General features: G+C 45.3%; 1 protein-coding gene across 3 annotated transcripts in view; it reads right to left on the bottom strand.

The window, feature by feature from the left end:
• LOC139262909 (transcription factor 7-like 2) overlaps positions 1 to 17,264 on the bottom strand; it is a 198,187-nt gene that overhangs the window by 19,123 nt on the left and 161,800 nt on the right. For 2 of the 3 annotated variants that reach the window (XM_070878190.1, XM_070878191.1), the window contains exons 6-9: positions 14,318 to 14,404; positions 10,349 to 10,471; positions 4,096 to 4,258; positions 970 to 1,077 (exon numbers count right to left, since the gene is read on the bottom strand). In XM_070878190.1, coding sequence (XP_070734291.1) covers positions 970 to 1,077; positions 4,096 to 4,258; positions 10,349 to 10,471; positions 14,318 to 14,404 — 481 coding nt within the window. The remainder of the gene's footprint in view (positions 1 to 969; positions 1,078 to 4,095; positions 4,259 to 10,348; positions 10,472 to 14,317; positions 14,405 to 17,264) is intronic. The other variant, XM_070878192.1, reaches the window with a different exon arrangement.

Genomic DNA, 17,264 nt, shown 5'->3' with positions numbered 1-17,264 from the left:
CACTATAGCAGTAGGCCGTATGGACCAGAAGGTCCCAGGCTGGATCTCTGGTCTTTGCTGACTTCAATTGAGCAAGCAAAAAGGTGCTGTGATTGAACTCATTGTCCATTGCTAAAGGAGGGGGTAAAACTGGCCAGCGTTTCTGCCCCTGAATGCTATCTACTGACCTGGCTGGAAAATGTGCATGTGTGGGCATTGGGTGAAAATAAAATTGGCTGAGATGCCCTCCTCCATCAAATACCCTGCCAAAACTCCCTATTTAGTTGCACACATGAAGAATGGCTACTTGGACAAGGTATTGAGAGGCTACTGGCATCTCTGGAATCGTTCTGTAGCCTGAGTTAGCGCTTTCAGGAAAGAAATGGGAAAAAAAACAGAAAAAAGTATATTGATAGTAGATAATGATCTGCCTTTTGAACGACCTGTAAATCATAGCAGTATAAGGCGGGAACAATGCAGAGCACAGAGTCAGCTGTGAATCTGTGGAACAGAATGTGCCCTGAATTTACAGAATGCAAAGCCAGCTAAGAATCAACACCCAGTCTAGGGTCAACAATCTGAATACTGTGCCTACTGGTGAGGACACGATAAGTAGCTTCAGTGCCTTTAAGGTAGGAGATGAAAAATCGGCCAGTTTTACACTTCTAATTGTTAGTTAGTTGACCCTGGGTTAGAAAGTGTATATGGGTGAAGAGAGGATCAAGCTTAGAAATGATGCCCTCTCCATGGTTAAATAACCTGCTGAACTCGCTGACTTGCCTCACGTGAAGAATAGCCACTTGGTAAGGCACTGAGGGCTCCCGGCACCCATGGGGTCACCACCTTCAGAGGAGGAGAAAAGGGGAGAAAATTGGGGAAAATGTAGATGGTGCTGTATATTCCAGAAAATTCCATTGTCCAGTCTGATTAGAATCAGCTGCTTTCTGCTACTAAATATTGATAATAATTGATTTTTAAAAATCAACTTACATAGTTATCCCTGGCAGACCAGCCTGGGTAAAGCTGCATGTGTAGTTGTCGCTCTTTCCTTGCCAATTCATAGTACTTCGCCTGTTCTTCACGGGTAAGAGCATGCCACTGTGCAGATAAAAATACAGGGTTTAGGAAACTGTTACATTTACATTAAAGAGCCATTGTCTTATGTATAAAGTGTTTCCCATGATGTCATCGTGGCACCGGCATGATGACTCAGAAAATCAGCATGGAATAGCTTGGACTGTATGTGGCCACTTTGGAACTCCCTCCCCCTCCCTATATTCCCCTGACTTCTCATGGTGGCATTCATGGTCGAGGTAGTTTTCAGCTGTTCCAGGAAATGAGCTGTCTCCAAAGGTTGTCAGCGATGATATGTTAACACCCCATTAACTAAAATCATTCCATGGACAATATAATGACATCTCAGAGGGCACACGTGAATGTTGATGTGAACACTCAACCAGGCTCCTATTGATCTCAAGTAGGAAAGCAGAACTGAATGAGCATCTTAATTTCAGCTCCTCGCTTAGTACTCTCTATCCTTTGAAGTCTGACATGAGTATTGAGCAATATGTCTGAATCCTGAGAAACAGCAGCTAATTATGAAGTCTTCAGTCAGGATTCTGCTTGAATCAGGACTGCAGAATGCTTCTAAAAACATAACCGATTTGACACATTCATTGACCCTGCTAGAACATCCCAATGACTTAGAGTGTAAGTATCCCATGTGAGATTGATCCATACAGACCAGGAAGGCCCTGGTTTCAATCTCTGGTTTGTGTTCTCAATAGGGGGTTGTGTGGGGATGCTACAATTGGTGTCAGTCAGCTTGTGTTCTTGCTCCTCGCTGTGATCTGCTGACTCATGCTGAAATGCAGAAGCTGATCCTATATCTGCAGAAGATGTCACCAAGGGGCATCATGGAGATTTTTCAATGATCAGATAGGTAAGAGTGAACCATGTAGGGGCAGTGTCACTGAGCTGAACAATGAAGGAGACGCTTTGGAGGAGGATAGTGTAGCCAACAACTTCAAATGCTGCAGAAAGGTCAAGGAAGCCAAGGAGGGATAATGCACCACAGTCACAGAAACTGAGGAGGCCATTGGTGACTTTGATTAGGGCCATTTCAGTACAGTGGGGACGGCAGCAGCAGCAATAACAACAACTTGAATTTAATTAATGCTTTTAACAAAGAACAACGTTTTAAAGGGCTGCACAGAGGAGTAATCAGACAAAAATAGATGCCACAACAAAGAAGGAAATATTAAGAAGGGCTTGGACACAAAGTGGGGTTTAAGGAGGGCATAAATGGAGAGATGGAGGAGTTTAGGGAGGGAATTTCTGACTTTCATAAAGGGACTTAAAGACAAAAAGCTAGAAATATGATTAGAAAGATTCAAACATGGAGTTGCAGGAAAGATGGGAACAGATTTGGGAATTGGCAACACATTCAAGGACTTTGGACATGAAAAGGGGGTTTAGAGCGGTTCAAGAAGGTGGCTCACCACCACCTTCTCAAAGGCAATTCGGGATGGGCAATAAATACTGGCCTTGCCAGCAATGCCCACATCCCATGAATGAATTTTTAAAAAGATGGAACAGTCGTTTGCAAGGACAGAGGAATTAAACATAGGATTTTTGAGGAGGGATGCGATGGTGGAAGGGAACAGTATCCGAGAAGAGACAAAACCATTTGCAATGTCACCTAACATGGAGGACAGGAGGGGGAGTTAGATGGTCAGTAGTTCAGTGGGAATGGGGTCAGAGGAGCAAGAGGTGTGTCTCATGGACAAGATGAGCTTGGAGAAAGAAGGTAGAGAGAAACTAGAGAAAGATACTGGTTCAAGGCTAAGGCAGGTGGGAGCCTGGGGGAGGGGTTTAGCTTGGTGAACAAGGGAAAGGGGGGGGTGGGGGGAAGTAGCAGAGGTAGCTGAATGGATAGTCTCAATCTTAGGCCCCGATTTTAAATGCCCCTACCTGGCAGAAATTGGGCGGTGGGGGAGGGAGGCGCGGGGCAGGGTGGGGGGGGGCAGTTAAAATAAGGCGAGTCACCTGCCCCATTTTGATCCCACTGCCTTCCCGCCTGGTTCTGATATTAATCTGCTCTTCTGAGCCAGGAAAGTCATCAGGATCCGACCTGCAATGTTACTCAAAGGCCTGAGCCGGGGAGCAGTGAGCAGTGAGATGGATTCCTGAGCCAGAAGAGGCCTAAAAGGTAAGGTTAAAAGTTTTATTTTAGGCTTCCTTGTAGGCCAGGAGGAGAAGAAGTGCACAGGGCTTCCCCCCTTAGTCGATCGTCCCTAGAATCTCTCCCCTTCCCCTGATCCCTGCTATAGCCTTCTCCCCCTCCCGAACCCTGCTGACAGCCTTCCATCTGTCCAAATCCTGCCTAGAGCCTTGTCCCCCATCCCGATCCCTGTCAACAGCCTTCCTTCTCCCTCCCGATCTTTCCCCAGCGGTCTCCAGCTGCGGCCTCCTGCCGCCAGATGCCCACTCCCGCCCACCGGTCAGATAGTCAATCTGACCGGGTATCCAGCAGGACTCTGCAGAGTTTTATTTAAATTAGGCCTCCATGTCCCCAGCCTTGCTGGGTTCATCGCCCGCTACCAGGCTTCCCCGCATTCTTCTTGCCTCCTTGTAAAAATCAAGGCCTCAGTATCAAAGAAGTCCACTTTACACTTGTTGTTGGATGTGAGGGTAGAAAGACCAAGGGAGAAGGGTTTAAGGAGCTGGTTGGTGATGGAGAAAAGAAGCAAGGGATTATCTTTGATCCCCTGGATGATCATGGCAGAGGAGAGTGAGGCTCAATAGCACTTCATGTGGTCCAGCCAGATCTGGTGATGGATGGCTACACCAGTTGTATACCAGATATGCTTACGTCTGTGTCCCTTTGACTTGAGGGAGCAAAGATGCGATTGGCTTTATGACCCTTGCATGTATAGCACATCAAAACTCAACTGTCTATGTTCAACCGGGTGAAGGATGGCATGTGACTGAGGTTCCTAAGACTGCTGGCACCCTGGGCTGTGCTGATACATGAATTATTCTCTTTGGATGAGAAATGTTAAGGATCAGATATTCATTTATTTAAGGCTGACAGTGATATATATTTTCACTTACTCTTCTACCCAAGATTTGGTTGATGGCTGCGCTCTCTTTCAGAGTGCACTCAGCTACGACCTTCGCCCTCATTTCTTTCATGTAAAGCATAAATGCATTGAGGGGTTTTTTGATAGTAGGCTTTTTACTTTCTTTTTCCCTTTTTGGTTCAGGATTAGGTTTCCTAAAGGACAAAAAAAAGTACATTGTTTAAGAACAAATTGAAATAACTAAATGCCAGAATTTTTAGGTGATAGGCTCAAAGTGGTGCAATGGAACAAAACATTGTCCGTTTATTTCTGAAAAATTGGGTTTGAATCAATCCTAGATGTACAGGGTGGAAATTTCCCTTTCTCACTTTCAGTTCTTGTTTGAACATTTGAAGTGAAATGAGTTTGGTGGATAGGCTAAACCCAAGTGTTGTGGACAATCCATCAGAGCAACAATACTGCCCCATATTCAGTATGACCAACCTGTTAAACTCATTCTGAGAAGCCTCAAGAATAAGAAAATATGAATCAATGGACCCACTAAGACCATTGATAATCTACTTAATAAATCAACAAACACAGCAGGAGATTCTTGACTATCAGGGATACAGGCACAGGACAGTAGGTGAGGGTTCTGATATTGAATTCTTTCTAACCTACCAGAAAATGTTAAACTACATATTTGGGCTGTATTTTTGAAAAAAACATTTCATTTTAAAATTGTAATGAGGCTGTGTATCATTCCTGAGGGGTGTAAAGAGTGCTTTACTACACTTGTGAACAAGGCGATGTAACACCATGACTGATGACTATGATGAAAGCAGAGTTTCCATTCTGCATCAAATAGGGAAAACTTCTGTACTTTCTGACATGCAAGGGTAGGTTTTAACTCATGTACGAAAGGCCGGGAGAACTTCCCACCTGGGAGTCTGTGGGTGGGCCGGATGATTTTAAGGGCTGGGTCACATTATCATTCCACTGGTCAACTTGTTGCTGGTAGGTGAAGATCGGGCATTCCGGATAACCCGATATATCATGGTGGTTAGGCAGACTTTTGCAGGTGGAAAGGGGGCAGAGACCCAGACATGTCCTGTGAGGCCCGGAGGAATGGTGATCGGGAGTATGGCGTTCCCCCTGGCCAATAGGCTGTTAAAATTGCTTTGGTGTCCTATCTAAGAGATGGGATCCTGACTAGCATAACTGACTCAGATGGATGCCTCAACTGCCCAGAGTTAAAATCATTACGGGGCAGTATTGGAGTGGGAAAAAGAGCTGCTCAATTTTAACGCTCACTCCGACTGGTTTCTGTTGGGAAGAGGGAATTAAAATCCCTCCTACAGTTTTGAAATAATTTGAAGTAAACTAGAAGCTATCCTTCACCAAGAAACATCAAACTGGAGACCAGATCCAAGTTTTCGGGACAAGTTCAGGTTGTTTGATCTGTAAATTAGCCAAGATACGGAGGCTTTGTTCTAGGTGCTAATCAAATTATACATGGTCAAAGATAATAGTGCAAAACCTGACGAGCTGGGAACGTCTGCTTGTCAGGTCATTTTCTGCACAGTAAACTGCTTTGTCTTTTTGAATTTGATTGATTAAGAGCTCTTTATATGCTGGATTATATGATGGAGACATCTTTCAGCATCATTAGTTCAGTTTAAATTAAAGTTTGTGAGGTCAAAGTAGGAATCATGTCACTCACATATGACATTGCATCAGAAAGCCCACAAAGAGTGTTTAATCCAAAAGTCTAGCAGATTGCTGACATATGTAAGAAATGTATTCTGAAGAAAGATAATTTGCACTTTTATGAGTTGATGCTATCTTTGTTGTTTCTAAGTATTTCTAATTTCAATAACTTGCTGCGACTGATTTTCTTGTTCCTACATCTGGCTCTAGAGATCACCTGAGAGAAGGACATGGAAAATCAGGGGATGAGGTCACAAGCCTGTGAGGGAGCCTACCTCATTTTCAACCTATTAACTTAAATGGATGAAAAGTTGTGCAGGTGCCCTTGTAGGAGCTTGATCCTCTCTGCTTGATATTCTTCTATGTGCTACACCCAGACATGAGCATCACTAGAGTCCTCCTCAACTGTCTTCTCCCTGTGGCCTAGGAGCTCCTCCCGGAGTCACAGTGAGGATTTCGTCCCCACTGGGGCACAACGGACGTGATTTTTGCAGCGAGACAGCTGCAGGAAAAATGCAGGGAACAGCGCCAGCCCTTATACATGGCCTTCTTCGACCTTACAAAGGCCTTTGACACTGTCAACTGCGAGGGTCTATGGAGCGTCCTCCTCCACTTCGGATGCCCTCAAAAGTACGTCGCCATCCTCCGCCTGCTCCATGACGACATGCAGGCCGTGATCCTTACCAACGTATCCATCACAGACCCAATTCACGTCCGGACCGGGGTCAAGCAGGGCCCCATTGCCCCAACCCTCTTCTCAATCTTCCTCGCTGCCATGCTCCACCTCACAGTTGACAAGCTCCCCACTGGAGTGGAATTAAACTACAGAACCAGTGGGAAACTGTCCAACCTTCACCGTCTCCAGGCCAAGTCCAAGACCACTCCAACCTCTGTCGTCAAGCTACAGTACGCAGGCGACACCTGCATCTGTGCACACACAGAGGCTGAACTCCAGGACATAGTCGACGTATTTACCGAGGCGTATGAAAGCATGGGCCTTACGCTAAACATCAATAAGACAAAGGTCCTCTACCAGCTTGTCCTCGCCGCACAGCACTGCCCCCCAGACATCAAGATCCATGGCACGGCCCTGGACAACGTGGACCACTTCCCTTATCTCGGGAGCCTCCTACCAACAAGAGCAGGCATTGACGACGAGATCCAACACCGTCTCCAGTGCGCCAGTGCAGCCTTCGGCCGCCTGAGGAAAAGAGTGTTTGAAGACCAGGCCCTCAAAACTGGCACCAAGCTCATGGTCTACAGGGCCGTAGTAATACCTGCTCTTCTGTATGGCTCAGAGACGTGGACCATGTACAGTAGACACCTCAAGTCGCTGGAGAAATACCACCAGCGATGTCTCCGCAAGATCCTACAAATCCCTGGGAGGACAGGCACACAAACATTAGCGTCCTCGTCCAGGCCAACATTCCCAGCATTGAAGCACTGGCCACACTTGATCAGCTCCGCTGGGCAGGCCACATAGTTCGCTTGCCAGACACGAGACTCCCAAAGCAAGCGCTCTACTCGGAACTCGGCCATGGCAAACGAGCCAAAGGCGGGTAGCGGAAACGTTACAAGGACACCCTCAAAGCCTCCCTGAGAAAGTACGACATCCCCACTGAGACCTGGGAGTCCCTGGCCAAAGGCCGCCCTAAGTGGAGGAAGTGCATCCGGGAAGGCGCTGAACTCCTTGAGTATAATCGCCGAGAGCATGCAGAAATCAAGTGCAGGCAGCGAAAGGAGCGTGTGGCAAACCAGGCTCCCTGCCCACCCTTCCCCTCAACCACTGTCTGTCCCACCTGTGACAGAGACTGTGGTTCTTGTATTGGACTGTACAGACACCTAAGAACTCATGCTAAGAGTGGAAGCAAGTCTTCCTCGATTCCGAGGGACTGCCTATGATGATGACACCTAGACAGGAGCAGTTTGATATTCTTCTACGTGTTACACCCAGACAATCCCATACAACCAAGAACAGTAACAGGGAAATCCATCCACTTATGCTGAGCTGTATTATCTTGTAAATAAATCCAGTCTAGCCTAATGATCTGACAATGTGATATTTATCATTCTTTAGAGAAAACATAGAAACATAGAAAATAGGTGCAGGAGCAGGCCATTCGGCCCTTCGAGCCTGCACCACCATTCAATATGACCATGGCTGATCATGCAACTTCAGTACCCCATTCCTGCCTTCTCTCTATACCCCTTGATCCCTTTAGCCGTAAGGGCCACATCTAAATCCCTTTTGAATATATCCAATGAACTGGACTCAACAACTTTCTGTGGTAGAGAATTCCATCGGTTCACAATTCTCTGGGTGAAAAAGTTTCTCCTCATCTCGGTCCTAGATGGCCTACACCTTATCCTTAGACTGTGACCCCTGGTTCTGGACTTCCCCAACATCGGGAATATTCTTCCTGCATCTAACCTGTCCAATCCTGTCAGAATTTTATATGCTTCTATGAGATCCTCTCTCATTCTTCTAAATTCAAGTGAATATAAGCCTAGTCGATCCAGTCTTTCTTCATATGTCCATCCTGCTTGGACAGGAGAACACGGTAAGCATCTGACATAATCTTCCCTTCATTATACAATAATTAAGGGTAATTGATATCACACTATTCAGCTTACAGCATGTAAAAGGAAGTAGGTTTTGGTCCATGGACTTAGTCCACTTATCAAAAACACTTTCTACGGAAGCATTCATTGAAGGCCTTGGGAGAAAGCCTGAACTGTAACAATGACCTTATTGCACAGATGATCGTATCAGCTACTATTATTTTTTTAAATTGTAAAGCAGCATTTGAATAGTTTACGCTACTGTTGGCACATGATCTGCTATAGCTCAAATATATCAGTGGCGAATGTGGCTCCATTTGAAGGACGTTTATGGAGCAAGCTATTCTCAGGACTGAGCCTGTCTTCCACCCCCAAAAAACTCCTCAATATGGCAACAATACACCCCAATATTGGTGGAGAAGTTGGACTTCATACACCAGACTACAGCTACTATTTTCTTTGATTAACTGCACATTAATACCTGGATATTTAAAGATGGAGAATGTTGACTGTAGCTTAATTCTAGTCATAAAGGAATATTGTCTTTTTAATGTGTTGCATCTGTTAGTAACTTATATCCCAAATTGGATTCTGATTCATACAGTGCCAAATATAACATAGCTCTTTAATTATGTAATTTATAAGTAACAGTTGCTTTCGCATTCCATATAGCCAAGAGGATAATTATTTCCAGGTTCACACTTTCCTGTGACTCTAAATTAAATCAAAATCATCCTTATCTTCTGTCTGTCCTCACGAAGCACATCAACACTGTGAATCAGATTTTCCTTATACACACATAATTTAAATATACAATTTCCTTATGTGTATAATTTAAAGCCTTATTCTCCCTCCCTCCAAAAATGTATGTGCTACCCATAGAAATTCAGTCTGCTGAGTTCCCTTGATGCCCTACTGCATAGAATTACCACCCATTACAGAGCATACACAAACCAAAAGATCTCCCATTTGATCCCTGCTCTGTGCTGAGTTAGCTGATTTCAGACCAGCTGGCAGTGAGCGGTGCTACAACCGGCCTGAATATCGCCAAGCTAGGAAAGGAAAAATCAGTTATAGCTTCCTCTCTTTGTCACTAACCAGTGCCCCTGCTGGAAGTGTCTATGTTTGGTCATCAGATGTCGAAAAGATGGGCTTCCAGAGTCAAAACATTTGCTAGTGCTACTGACTAGGTTCACGTGTGAGTAATGCCTGCTTGGAGGCACTAGAGAGTTGCCATCATCTACAAAACCAGATCTCAGCATGAGTCACCGCCTACAAAAGAGGAGGGGAGAAAACTGAAGAAAAGGCATCAGTCTGAAAAGCATAATTTACTTGTTTGTGTATCCATAAATCTTAAAGGGGCAATGTTGCCATGTAAAAGTGTATAGCAACCATTTTTGTTTGTACAAGGAGAAGAACTAGAAAACGTTTGTGTCATTTATGTCACTTTAATGTTCTTTGCAAGTGAAACAGCAATGCACTTTGATGTGAATTATCTCATTTCATCATGTTTGTAAATAAATGAAAAGAGAATTTTTATGAAGTTGGAGATCTTTTTAAAAGATCACAGAATGTTTATTTATAGCCAACCTAGTCCCTAAAAAGCCCATATTTGGAGAATATCATATATTTCTTGCCATCTTTGCTAAGTTGGCTAGTGGACTTGGTCTTATGGACGGAGCAAAAGTAGCCTAAGGGAAGCTTAGGTTACATATAGGTCACTTGCACAATGTTTCCTTTTTCTTACTATAGAGCACAGAGATCTGTGAGTATTGTGGTTGTTTTAGAGAAGATCTCCCATTTGATCCCTGCTCTGTGCTGAGTTAGTTGATTCTCTGATACACACCATTAAATCACCTGCAAGTTGCTTCATATAGGGATGTAACTATAGTTCTAATAGGTCAGATATCAGATAATTTTCATGTTTTATAAAAGCTAAAACTAAATACCGAGTGTGGGGTAAATGTTTGGGTTACACAGACCAACAACCTTGCACGTGTAAACAGTACTATACTTTCAGCCTCTTTACTTACATGCATCTGATCCCGCTGTCATACTGATTCATGTCTGGTTTGCCTGAAGGGCTCACAATGGCAGGATGGGGGATCCCTGTAGAGTGCATGCCTGGAGGGCCCAGCACCAGAGGATGGGGAAACCTGCAAACAAGCAAAGAATGCAATAGTTATTTTGGTGTTATATTTTGCACAGTGACTTGTGCGGCTCAAAATGTCAGAATTGTCTTTTAAATTGTTGTTGGGTGTGTGTGGATAGAACTGGGACACAAGGCCTATGAATTACAGTTCCCAAACTTTGTTGATTAAATAAGGCTAAAGTGGATTATCACTTCAAAAATAACATGGCTCAGAGAGTCAACACCGGGCTACTCAGGTTCAGTCCATGACCTGTGCTGAGCTAACTGAGTACAACAGGTCTGTGTCACAAAGGTAGGAAGAGGTAAAAAAAAATCAGCCAAGCCTCTTGCTCCCATTTGCTATCAGGTGATTCCTGCTGGAAGGTGAAGCATTTTGGAGATTAGACAAGACAGTATCAAGGTGGGATTTGATGCCACCACACATGAACAGCCTTCCAACACTCGTGCCTGGACTCAAACATGAAGAATGGCCACTTGGGTAAGGTTGGTGCTCATGGAGCTGTAGCCCGGCACGAGCCAGTAATGAGGAGGGGAGAAACAGAAAAAAATTCAGGAAAGCAAATGAGGGTAGAAATTGTGAGGCTTTGTTGCTGGCGCAGATCTTTGATAAACATGGGTCAAAGATAGGAGCACAGCTTTGTAATCCGATTCTGCATCTCTATTCATGTCTAATGAGGCTTTGGAAAAGAAACTTGTCTTGCCCAGTAGTGCAAAATGGGTGAAATAGTGCATGGACCACCGTTATACCCTCCCCGTCACCCCCACTCCCCCCCTCCCCCTACTGGCTTCAATAGATCTGAATATCGAGTGAGGTGTATAACTATCGGCCGATGTGATTCCGCCCATTTTACGGCCAAGACGAATTTCTACTCCTTTGTTTCAACAGCGGTGTCTCACAATTTATGCCTTAATATATCTCCTTCTTCATACACATCAACAATAACAATACTTTGTATTGGGCAGGTGGCTAAAAGCTTGATCAAAGAGGTAGGTTTTAAGGAGCGTCTTAAAGGAGGAAAGAGATGTAGAGAGGCAGAGAGGTTTAGGCAGGGAATCCCAGAGCTTAGGGCCTAGGCAACAGAAGGCATGGCCACTGATGGTTGAATGATTACAATCAGGGAGACTTGGAATAGTGAGAAATTTTGACAGACGAGAGTAGGACCCGATAATGCTTTATGTGGTCCAGCCAGATCGGGCAGTGAATGGCTAAACCAGTTGTCCGCCATATCCGTATAAGTCTGCGTCCCTTGGACTTAAGGGAGCCAAGATGAGGGCTGTACCAGAGGAAACAGCCATGGTGAGAGAAAGTAATTGTTTTAATAGAAACTATGGTATAAAAGGTGGTGGTGAGGGTGTGATTGAGCAGATAGGTAGCTGCAGAAATGTCATGGTAAATGGAGGACCAAAGGCTGGACATTCGAGAGTTCACAAGTGCAGTTGTAAGAGAGTAGGGAGCGAGTTTTTTCCAGGGGAGGACACAGAAGGAGGTAGGGTTGGGGATGGGTGGAAGAGGAATGTGAGTGGAGAGCAATACGAGGAAGTGGTCAGAGATGGCCTTATCTGCGATTGACACGATGGGAGTAGCGAGGCCACGAGAGATGGCAAGATCGAGGGAGTGGCCGTGAATATGGGTTGGGGGGTTTACATGGAGATATCTTGTGCATGTAAAGTAATCACACAAATTTTGGTTTAGATCTGTTCCATTGAGAAGCCAGGGTCGCTTCATGTAGTAACACAGAGTGGCTATCACAGTCTTAGCACTGGTGCCAGTATAAACTGACATGTCGGAGTTAATTCCAATTCTAATAGAACCAGAGTTCAGAAATGAAAGTGAGTGATGGGCACACATCACTGCCATACACATATTGTACAGAGACCTTCGTCTTGTCCACAAACACTTTATTATTGAGAGGCTTGCACCTTAAGTCATAATCTTAAGAATCACAGACAAAAGTGAATACATCTTAGAAAAATAAAAGCAACGAAGACAATTACAGTGAACCCTGGTGGAAAATTGGGTGATAACAATTAATTAACCAGAGAGGTGTCCCATTCTATGATAAATATATGGAAAATGAAAATAATTTTGGTCCAGTTATACTTGCAAATCAAAGGCAACTCTTAGAGAAGTGAATATTCCGAGACGTAACAGAATTTTATGGAAAAAATCTATAATACCTGTAACCATTTCGTTAAAGAAATAGTATTTTCTGAAAAAAAATTGAAAATTTTTTGTCTTCCCAATTTCTCTCCTCTCCTGAGGTAGCTAACTCATCCTGGGATAAGGTTCTAAAGGGTCAGTATTTCTCAAGTACCTTACCCTAGTAGCCGCTCTTTATGTGTCAGCCTAGTTATAGGTATCATGGGGGGAAGCACAGGTGAGCCAAATGTCCACAAGGATGTGATTTTTTAGCAGCAGTCACTGCATAGCAATCAGCTATAGAACTCTTTGCTGATTTTTCCCACCCCTAGCTTTGGAACATTGAGACCAATCTTAATCCACTAGCACTACCCTAGCTGAGGATCAGCTAACTCAGCACAAAGCAGACACTGAAAATAAGATCTTCCTGGTCTCGACTGCTCAGTTCCATGCTATCTGGAGTTTTTAGCAAGGGAACCCAAGCAAATCCTTCATTTCGGAAGGAAGAAGTGACACAATGATCCTGATAATGACAAACACAAATAATGTGATGATGTATCTCAATGTGATTTACATCATCTCATCAAAGAATTGACAGCTAACAAGAAAAGGTTTGCCCTTTGATTAGTTCTGTTTTTTTAACTGAAATCCCTTTCTGTGTGAGAACAGAGCAACATATTAACGGGTGAGTTCAGCAGTCCCGCACTCCCAGCCGGAAGCCGTGTTCAAAAAGAGTGAAGGTTGGAGATTAGGGCTATGGCATTGCAGTGCCACTTTCTTGACCTGAGCTCTCTTCACACTGGGAGGACTGAATTTAACTTGCGTTTGAGAGGCAGCAGCATCGGAAAGCACTGGACTACCAACACACTCAACCTACAGATTTAATCCTGCATAGTTCAGTGGTACCGATCTCAGCTGAGCTGTTCTGGGGGAAAAAAACACTGAAGGGCAATTGTCAGAGGGCCACTATTACATGTCTCCCAACCGCTGCTCACAGTGGCACTGACAGTAACCTGGGAACAGGTCAAGTACTCCTCACCGTCCCCCCCCATACCCCCACTCCCCCCTTCTTGAACATATGTGGCTGAGGAGATCAGTGGGATTGAGGACTGAAAAAATTCAACACCAGGTTTTACTGTGCAGTGCATCTCATTTTGTACACACACGATTACAGAATCACATTTATAGGATCGTTCTCCACCAATGAGTCCTCAATATTGCTGTTCTTCTTATGAACATGCATAACAGGCAAGGTATTATCTATCAGGTGCACATTATTCAGGTGTATTAGTTCCGATTGTTATCTACATATTGTATCTGATAACCAATAAACATTAACACTTAATTTAGAAAAATAGCAACATTTTCAAAAGTTTTGACGTCAGTTGTGGATGTAACAAAAGGCGCAATGCTGTGGTGTCACAATACTGGGGAACGATCCTGTTATTAGACAGTGAGGGCACATGTAAAGCAATACCTAGGGATCAGTACTCATCAGAGCTCAGCCACCTTAAACTGGTTAAGATACAGCAATTTCAAACAGGTGAGTGCTGATTGGAACTGAGGCCCAGGTTCAGCACATTGCTAGTTCTATCCCGAGAATCGCATCACCAACTGTTGCCGTGGTGCCTACTGGACAAGTCTTTGGCAGAAGCTGCAAGCTGTGAGACTGGCTTTGCCGCTCGCTAGTCTCACACAGCCCGTACCTACCTGGATATGGAAGTGCTGGGTGGAAGCGCTGAGGAGTAAGGTTGTCTAAATCCACATGGTGTAATTGGATAGACAGACTGACCTTGCCTGGGATCAGGGGAAAAAAGGATCTATCAGCTGCTAGGCTTTACAGCCTTTACCTATGAGCTTAACAAAGACAACCAGCACCTCATCAATACAGGTACCCAATCTGTAATGTGTTGATATTGCTGCTTTGCTTTCTTATAGATTTGAAGAGACTGGGATGTAAAAACTTGACTTTGAGGGACCTGGATGGTTTAGTGAATTGGTACACTGTCCTTTCACCTCTGGGAGCTGGGTTCCAATTCACCTCAGACTGATGGGCTGAAAATCTTCTTTCTCTGGTGGCTGTAAGATTCCTATTTCAAAAGGAGTTTGGTGCAGTTTTCTCATTTTCTTTCCCTTTCTCCCTTCCTCTGTTGAAGGCTGTGACTTATGGTGGTGTATGGTCCCATGGATGCCAGCGACCCTCTGGAATCTGACCCAAATGGTCATTCTTCATTTGTGGGGCTAATCAGTGTCGTCAGGTGATTCAATCTTGAAATACTATAGTTACTATTACTGTCCTCATACACCATCCATAAGAGCACACTTTCAAGTAAGGGGTGACTTAGATGACAAACCTGTGGCAATTTCCTCTCCAGACTTCAGGGGCACTTAGATATCAATGAACTCAGCCTGAATCAAGAGAACAAACCTAGGCTTTCCTGGCTCAGTACCCTAGTCAGTTCATTTACCCTGTGAGCAACAGGAGAAATGGAGGACAATGAATTTTGGAGTGATCTGCATCATTAAAACATGGGATAGATGGGAATGTATTAAAATGTATTGGCAAATGGTTGGTCGGTAGATAACAAGTAATAGTGCAAGGGCAGGTTCCTAGTTGGTAGTCATCTTACAGTGGAGTGCCAGAGGTTCGTTTGGGCCCCTGTTGTTTATAATTTTTTTAAATGATTTAGCAGAAGGAATTATGTCCAAAGTGTCTAAATTTGCAGACAACATCAAATTGAGAGTACTGGCAAACGATGAATATCAATGTGCACAAATTCAAAAGCATCTTGACATGGATAATCCCAAAATTTAAGGGATTGAGGTATGAACAGAGAAGGAGAAGAGATATGATCAAAGTGTTTAAAATTTATGAAAGGTTTGCTAAATTGGATCCAAGTAAACTTTTCTGCTGTGTGCAGAATTTTACTATGTTATTACATAAAAAAGCATCATTTCGCAAACACCTTTCCATGAAGACAAAGCCCTTTTACAGATTACATTTGAGCAGCAAATTAAGCCAACTGTGTCATTGTTCAGTACTGTTCAGGATAAATCCTGCTTTGTTACTTTTGAATGTGCTGTGGACACAAAGTGTAATTGAAATATGCACAATATTTCTCAGAGCAAGAGAGCCCCACACAATATGCACAAATAGAAATGATTACACAAGATTGCCTAAATACCGACAGTTAGTGCACTTCAAGGTAATTCAGTGTATTTGCAGTGTTTTGAAATATGTGATAAGGTGCTATGGGCCCAAGTTTCGAGCCGCGCCTAGAACGGCGCAGTCCCGACCTGGACGCCTGTTTTTCGCGCCACAAAGTGCGCCTAAAAAAAACCTCCGTATTCTCCACCTCCCTGCAGGTCCTCTGGCCCTCGGCACAAGCAGCAGGAGCTGTAGGGGGCGGAGCCAGGTCCCTGCGCTGAAAACAGTGCCGGGACCTCTGCACATGCGCGCTACATGTGCCGAATGGCCTCACTGGGGCTGCGTGAATAAGGCTCCTCCCACGGCCAGCTCCTGCTTCCTCCCGACCCGACTCGACTCCCGCTTCCCGCCTCCGGACCGGACTCGACACCGACCTGACTCCCACTCCCCCCCCCACCCCCGGACCAGACCCGACCCGACTCCCGCTCCCGCTCCCCCGCCACCCCGACTGGACCCGACCCAACTCCCGCTCCCACTCCCCCGACTGGACCCCACCCAACTCCCGCTCCCACTCCCCCGACTGGACCCGACCCGACTCCCACTCCCGCTCCCCCCCACCCCGACTGGACACGACCCGACTCCCGCTCCCCGACCCGACCTCCCTCTCCCTCCCTCCCTCCCCCCGACCCGAACCAAACCGACCTCCCTCCCACCACTCCCCCGACCCGACCCAACGCCACCTACCTGTAAATCTGGTGCTGGGGACGGGCCCTGCCCGAAGTCTCGGGCCCGGCCCGCTCAGCCTCCCTCCCCCTTCTCCTTCCCCCCCCCCCCCAATCTCCTTCCCCTCCCCATCTCCTTCCCCCCCCATCTCCTTCCCCCCCCACATCTCCTTCCCCCCAATCTCCCCCCATCTCCTTCCCCCCCATCTCCTTTCCCCCCTTCTCCCCTTCTCCCCCCTTCCCCCTTCTCCCTCCCTCCCCCCATCTCCCCCCCTCCCCCTTCTCCCCATCCCTCCCCCATACCTCCCCCTTCTCCCCCATCCCTCCCCCTTCCCTCCCTCTGCTCCCCCCCTCTCTCCCTCTACCCCCCTCCTCTCGCTGTCAGAAACACAGACACTGACAGACAGAGAATGAGAGACACACATAGACAGACAGAGAGATAGAGACACTGACAGAGACACACTGGGGGAGGGGCATCCCAGCACGCTGTTGGAAGGCTCCCGGTGCTGCAGTCGGTAAGTAGAAAATGTTTTATTTATTGATTTTTAAAAAATTATTTTTTTTGATTGATTTATTGGTTGATTTATTGATGTATTTATCATTTATTATTGATGACGGCTCTTTATTTGTAAAACTGAAGTGTTTAATGTTTGTAAACTTCCCTTTAAACCCCCCCCCCCCCCACCATTCCCTACGCCTGATTTGTAACCTACGCCTGATTTTCTAAAGTGTAGACAAGGTTTTTTCGAGCGTACAAAAATCTTCACTTACTCCATTCTAAGTTAGT

This window comes from Pristiophorus japonicus, chromosome 4 (assembly GCF_044704955.1).
Source record: "Pristiophorus japonicus isolate sPriJap1 chromosome 4, sPriJap1.hap1, whole genome shotgun sequence".
NCBI lineage: Eukaryota > Metazoa > Chordata > Chondrichthyes > Pristiophoridae > Pristiophorus > Pristiophorus japonicus.
The sequence above is the reverse complement of the archived record's forward strand: the minus strand, read 5'-3'. Positions and strand labels throughout refer to the sequence as shown.